At 46.5% G+C, this 7,500-nt stretch overlaps 1 protein-coding gene across 1 annotated transcript in view; it reads left to right on the forward strand.

Annotated features, from left to right (window-relative positions):
- Positions 1–7,500, forward strand: part of LOC147621867 (uncharacterized) — a 17,158-nt gene that overhangs the window by 2,548 nt on the left and 7,110 nt on the right. The window contains 1 exon segment of the mRNA XM_086822884.1: positions 1–186. This exon segment is cut by the window's left edge and continues 17 nt beyond it. Within this exon segment, the coding sequence (XP_086679010.1) occupies positions 1–186 (186 nt within the window).

Raw genomic sequence — 7,500 nt, forward strand, 5'->3', positions numbered from 1 at the left:
GCAAAGCCAGCTACGACTCGGTCTCTTGTGGATATTGCTTTGAATCTTCACCGGAGCACCACAACTGGAATGCAGCAGTGGAGCCTTGGCGACCTTACGTTTGGATTGTACCTGCTATCTTTGCATCACGCCTCCGAGATTGCTGCTGATACTATAAAGGGCGAGCAAGTTCTCTCTCCAAGCGTGGTGAGGATTATGTGAATCACTAGTGCTTTTTGCTTGTCTTAGTAAGCACATGTGATTGGGAAATTTTCTAGAAAACTCCTAGTTGGTTACAAACAAGCTGCTGCTCTGTTTGACTTTATTGCTATGGTGCCAATGTTTTCTTTTTCCACAAAGCCTTTTTCCATACTTGGTCGGTGCGAACATTGGTAATTAATCTGCTTCATAAAAGACTCACAGCTTTGGTCATTGAATTGGATGTTGGACAATTATAGGCTATCTTAAAGAGAGTCTATCTTGTGAAGGATAAAAAGTGTCATTGATGGCATGCTTTACCAATGTTAGGTATAATGTTCACACTTGGGACAAGGGAACAAAGGTTTTAAAAACTAATAAAACCCCATGTGTGGAGGGGACAAGGGGACAAAGGTTTTAAAAACTTTTAAGTAAAAGAATACCCCTTTTTAAAGTGAATTGTGGCCTTTTTAGAGGAGTCTATGCTGTTATAGGAAGGGCTGGCTTTTTGGACTTGTGGGTTGGAAGGAAGCGTGGAGATGAACAGCACGTAGGCTCTCTCTCTCTCTCTCTCTCTCTCTCTCTCTCTCTCTCTCTCGTGCGAAGAGTACTGCAGCATACACACGCATGTGCTTTTCTCTTGGAAAGGGTGGGCGGCTGGCGAAGAGTACTGCAGCATACACACGCATGTGCTTTTCTCTTGGAAAGGGTGGACTGCAGCTACATGCAGGAGGTTTGGTGCTTGGGAAAGCTGCCGACTGGCTGGGCTGCACGCTGAGTACACACAGGACAGAAACGATCTTCTCTCTCCCTCTTTGGTGACGGCTGGACTACACGTGGACTGGGCTGTGGAGAACCGGCAGGTCTGGACTGCACGTGGGCGGGCAGTCTGCAGGTGAACAATTATCTCTCTCTTTGTGAGAAGGTTGGCGGCCAGGACTGCAGGACAGCAGGTCTCTCTTTCTCCCATCTTCTCTCTCTTTTCGTGAGTTGTTGGACTGCAAGGGCAACACCCGAAGCTACACTCAGGTTGCAGGCGGAGGTGTGGGCTGAAGCCTCTCTCTCTCTCTCTCTCTATCGGTCTTGGTGAAGATAGAAATTGAGGCAGGGATGATGGCTGCTCTGGTCACATGCATACGAGCCTAAGGAGTACGTAGCTTCTCTTTCTTCCAGTCAGAGGGCTGTTCGGGGGTTCTTCTCTCGGTTCCTTGTGAGAGGAGGAATTTGCCGCCAAGCTTTGGGGCCAACAGGTGTCGCTGTTCTTTTTGTGTAGGAGCACTCTAGCTCCCTTTTAGCTGTCTTATTTGCTGGATTACAACTGTGTTTGAGTGACTATTGTCTACCGCACTTTGGTTTCTACCAGAGGCCCGTTTCGAGGTTCCGTTTGCTAAGACCATCTCTCAAGGGAGTGAGCTCGTGGTTGTCTCGAGGAAAGTCGTCGCTGAAAATTTCAGCAAGATGTCAGACTATGAGGATGATTATGACTATGATGATGAGGAAGAGCAGGAGACCACTCCTGAGAGGACTGAATCTGAGGATGTACTTGCAGGAGAACAGGCTGCAAAAGATGCACATTATGAGGATGTAACGCAGCCAGAAGATATGCCAAGTAAAGAGGAAGATGATGCCCAATTCAAAGCCCGTTTGGCAGGGGCAGTGGATGTGCTCATGCAGCTCACGCAAAGTGAGAAGTTTGTTGAATTTATGAGGGCCCCTTTTGAGCCTAAGAAGAAGGTGCATTCTAGGAACCCACCCCAGGGCAATAGTGGTGTCTTCCCACAGGATCCTACTTTTGGATAGTTTTCCAACATGCAGAACACTTATGGTGCAAACCCACAGGGTTCCTTTTTCGGGCAGCCACGTATTCCGCAGCAATCGATGCATCCAGGCTATTTTGGCGGTGGTTCCGTGTTCCAATCTATGACTGGGGGTTACCCTCAAGGGGGCATGGGAATGCAAGGGAATTTTGGAGCTAGTTTTCAGCTTGGCATGCAAGGCAACATGTATGGTGGTATGCAGCTCGGAATGGAAGGGAATATGTATGGGGGCATGCAGCCCGGGGGACTAGGGCCTTTAACACACTTGTCGATACCATCAAAGCATATTAAAACATTTAAACATGGCCACAACCTTAACACATATCCATCATCACTTTGCATAAAACATAAAGCTGGACAAAACATCCACAAATGCTGAAAATGGAGCTCGCACGTGTGACACCACATAGAGGCTGGAATGGGCCGATCCCTCCCTTGAAGTATTTTATTACCCAAGGAGAATAATATCATGCACAAGCTTTGAGGGCCTTACTCTCCCCACGGGAGATGCCGGATTATCCATATACAAATGCCATAACATAGCCCAACACGAGGCAACCAAGCCAGAACAACATAGGCTGTAGAAATGCTGAGCCAACAATATAATCCATATACCTCCATGTGGGTATTGATTCTTCCCCAAAAACCACGGGTCTTCATGCAATAGAGCTGGTATAGCAAGTACAACTCTCCATTTAGCCGGTACAGTAGGTACATGTTAGAAGTCATCTCCTGTCTAGTTTTATACACCAGGGCCTTTGTTGTGGGTGTACCCGCCCTTATGAGGTGTTTTCCCATTTTTCCCCACACTCCGTATTTTTCCCCTATTTTTTCCCATTTTTCTGAGGCTTGGGAGGGCTGCCAGATGATGCCGGGAGCACCCCAGTGCTGGCCGACTGGATCTTCATCAGTCGTGGGCTTCAGGGCTGCTGGCCGACTGCCTTTTACCAGTCGTGGGCATCAGATAGCTGGCCGACTGCATTTATGCAGTCGTGGACCTCTTTCTTCAGTCGTGGACACTTTTAGTGCTGGCCGACTGCCCTTCCAGGGAGGTATATATAGGTCCTCAGCCCCCATGCCTTATTTGTATCATTCCTCGGGATCTTCTTGTGTATATAGAGCAGAGTTACACGCCTACATCTTTCTCTCTCTTGTGCTGTTTTTCTGCCTGCGTTTTTGCTCGTGTTCCCAGATTTGGTCATCATCTCCGCTGCATATTCTGACATGGTATCAGAGCCTAGGCTCTAGATAGGTCTTGGGATTTGTGTGAGCAAGAGGGGGACTGTTTTGTGGCTGATTGGTGGACTGTTTTGGGCTGATCGGGAAGAGGAGAAGCAAGAGGAAGGCGGGCTGATTTGCTAGACAGCCACTTGCAGGTTTTAGTTCTTCTTTGTTCCCACGCACCCACCCTTTTCAGAGTACATCCCCGCGATGGCAGATCTGTATGAGATGGCCGAGAGACATGTGAAGATCTCGACACTCCCCACGTTCCCGGTGGACTGTCAGTTGGACGGGAGCAACTACGGCATATGGAAGGTGATGATGGAATCCGTTCTGGAGTCCTACGATCTCGCCGATTTCGTCGTTGTTGGTGTTCCACGGCCGGAAGTAGAGGAAGGGGAGTTACCGTCAACCCGAAAGGACCGGGAGGCCGAGACACAGATGTGGGATCGTGTCAACGCCAGGGTCCGTTCGTTTATTTTTCTCAACTGCACACCGCAGGTAATCAATCATGTAAAGCATATGACGCTGGCCAGAGGTATATGGCAGCATTTGGCCTCACTTTACAACAGGGTATCGCCCATGAAGAGGATTTCCTTGGAAGTACAGATGCGGGTTATGAGCCCTGCAAAGTCCTCGACGATGCGGGAGCATATTAACAAGCTGCAGGCTCTTCAGCAGGAAGTTCTCCAGGCTGGGAAGGAGATATCGTCAGAGGACATGGCCATAACGTTGCTGTCACATTTGCCCTCTTCGTACTCAGCATTTTACTCGTCTTTGATTACCAGTGGCAGGCTCAGCACCATCACGTGGGAGGAGCTTGTGCCCATGGTCTTGGACCAGGAGGAACGATTTACGAACCCTCCTCAGGGTGGAGGTTCGGAGGCCTTTACTGGCCAACGGTCGAAAGGCCGTAATTCGGGCAAAGAGAAGGCTTCATCGGAGAAGTCTTCTGAGAAGAAGTCCGACGCTGACCGCGAGAAACTGAAGGCAGAGAGGACCTGTAATGATTGTGGCGAGAAAGGCCACTACTGGAGACAGTGTCCCAAGCGGAAGACCGAGAAGGGTGAAGACTCCTCAGCAATCATGAAGACTTATAAACTAGGACAAATTTGTCCATAATCTTGTCCAAGAAAGAAATCTCCATAGATATAATCCATCCCAATAAAGAGAGCCATAAACAATGTTTCCCTGAAACCATGTCAAGGCAAACAACACCACTTTTCTCCTTGCATGGCTATACAAGGGTTAGTGAACATAAAAAATACTTCATAGTAAATAGCAAAAGCCCCAACTTTGCAAACTTAAAGTATACTTAGCTTTTCTTTGCCAGGTTGGTCATGAAGCCAAAAGAAATATCTCGTCACCATATCCTTAAGATATCGTGAGATATATCTCCGTAAGCTTGCCTGTAAGCTTGATAATATAATCCACAATATCCAAATGGAAAGTGTGCTAAACGTATGCACATAAAGCCAACTCCATACTTCCAAGATAAAAGTTTGTGAATTCATAAATCCTTAGATCAAGCTGTCTATTGCTCATGCTCTTGCTTCATAGGCTATGAAGTGGCTAGCCATGCTTAATAGCAATGATGGTAAGTGTAGTCCCCACTTGAGATCTTTTCTCTTCCTTATTGATAGAAGGAAGCCTCCACTTCCAAGAAAGCCTATGCTCTGATACCAATGAAACTCGCGGCGGGTGCTCGGGGGACTAGGATCTTTGACACACTTGTCGATACCATCAAAGCATATTAAAACATTTAAACATGGCCACAACCTTAACACATATCCATCATCACTTTGCATAAAACATAAAGCTAGACAAAACATCCACAAATGCTGAAAATGGAGCTCGCACGTGTGACACCGCATAGAGGCCGGAATGGGCCGACCCCCCCCCCCCCCCTTGGAGTATTTTATTACCCAAGGAGAATAATATCATGTACAAGCTTTGAGGGCCTTACTCTCCCCACAAGAGATGCCGGATTATCCATATACAAATGCCATAACACAGCCCAACACGAGGCAACCAAGCCAGAACATAGGCTGTAGAAATGCCGAGTCAACAATATAGCTTTTTTTGTTCCGGATTGAGACCATAGTCTCTTAGTTTGAAGGGACGCTTCTTGGTAGTGTTATTTTGAGCCTTTGGACCATTTTTATCTTGGTTTTGGTCTTTTTTAGGTGACTGTTCATCATTTTGTAGGTTTTGGACAGTCCTCTCTTTGCCTTGAAATGAGGGTTTAGCCTTATTGGATCGACTCAATTTGAGTTCCAATTGCTGGGTGGCGGCGGCGGCGGCTGCGATTAATTGGTGTAAGGTATGACCAGGATACATTTGTAGTCCCGCTTTGTACACGGGTTGCAATCCCGATTGAAACCTTCTCTTCCTTTCCGCCTCGATGACATGCATAAATGGAGACACCTCCAAAAGTACTTTCCAAAACTTTTGTACATATGCATTTACCGATTCCCCTCATTTTGCTTTACCCAATCCCACTTCATTGTTATCTCATTCAATGCATTGGGAGGCAAGAATTGAGCATAGGACCTCTCCTTGAACTCTTCCCATGATCTAACAGGATTCGGTGAGAGCTTCTCCGTGAGCCACCAATGGGCAGCAGTGCCTTTCATGAACATGCTTACATGCCGGATCATGGATTTCTGAGTGAAATCCTCATCACTGAAAGCAATATCAAACTAGGCAATAAAAGCAAGTGCCTTTGATGCATCATATTCCTCATGATATGTGTCAAACTTCACAGATTTGTCTCCGGCTTTGAAGTTACGAGACTTCGATGCATGTGTGTGCATCTCAACATGGGTCCATTGGGACAGCCCTTGCGACGACTGGCATCATTTTTGGACCAAAAGGTGATGCATAAGGCATAGATACATGTGCCTTGTAAGCATGAGGCATGGCTGGCCCCTCAACATGCATTGATACATTTTCAGCCATAACTTCTCCCTCACGAGCACACTCGAAGGCATGAGTGGCATGAGAGATACGTGGAATACCTGCACCAACAAAAAATTGCAGCCCATGTTGCATGTGTTGTGCATGCACATTTTCAGTTGGCAATGGCATTTGACATACATTTTGACCACTACCATAAACATTGTATCCTTCACGAGCTACATAAGGTATTCCTGCATGGCGTGAAGTCACTGATTGTTCCTCTCCCATAGCATGGAGATTCATCCTCTTAGACATAAGTTCTTGTTCGGGCACTTGTGGGGATTCCAAGACATGTGGGATGGTTGCCTTTTCTGCATAGGCATCCTCGGTACGAGCCAAGTATGCACGTACTGCATCCCTCGGTTGCATGTGCAACTCTTGAGTAATCATTGCCATTGCATGATCCATATAAGATTCAGCTTTCTTGGCCTTCAAACGGTCATGTACCAACGGATCCTCGCGGCGGTAAAGATTCAATTCTTCTTGTTGTGCATGGAGAAGAGCTTGCATACGAGTAAGTTCAGCCCTCAAGACTATGGACTCTTCTTCTTGCATCTTCTCTTTGCCACGGGACGGCTGTCCCACATATTCATGTTTCCTATTGTGCATCACATGAGTTTGCTCATCCTCTAAAGCATTGGAGGCATGCATTTCATTGTCCCTGCCTCTTGTATTAGCATCTCCAACATTCATTGTATGGCTGTCCATAATGTTCCAAGTGTAGAGATAGCTAGTGTTCACGGTGATCGTCTCTCACGATAGAAGTGAAAGAGAACCGTAGGCTCTGATACCAATGTAACTTAGTTGAACACAATGCTAAATACACTTAAATACACTAAGATTTGATGGACTCTTGTTCAAATACAAGAAGTAAATTGCTGAATTGACAAGAGACACACAATGAGCCGGAACGGCCGACCCCTCCCTCAAATAAAGTATATTGATCTTGGGAGAATCAAGTACATAGTGTCATGGGCATTTCTGATCAGATTTCCATACCAATGTATATGAATACAGTATTGCAAACAAGTGGTTGTCGATGTAGACTTACAACCCACACTACCCTCTCAAGTGTCCATGTTTCCTACCATCTGCTCTCTATTGTTCCACCAATACATGGTAGCAACAATCTGCAAGAGAGCACGTAGGACAAGAGAACACTACACAGGGTATGTGATCTTGTAATCCGGTTCCTCCCTCCTGCTACTTACTCCCATATTTAAGCATAAAAGCTTACCAATAGTAAGTAGAGTCGATGACAGCGGAAGTCTTCGCGATGGAAGTCCTTGGAGTGTGGAGATCTTTGATTTGTCGCCTTTCTTCA

This window comes from Cibotium barometz, chromosome 29, assembly GCF_041138505.1.
Source record: "Cibotium barometz isolate CiBa-2024 chromosome 29, ASM4113850v1, whole genome shotgun sequence".
NCBI lineage: Eukaryota > Viridiplantae > Streptophyta > Polypodiopsida > Cyatheales > Cibotiaceae > Cibotium > Cibotium barometz.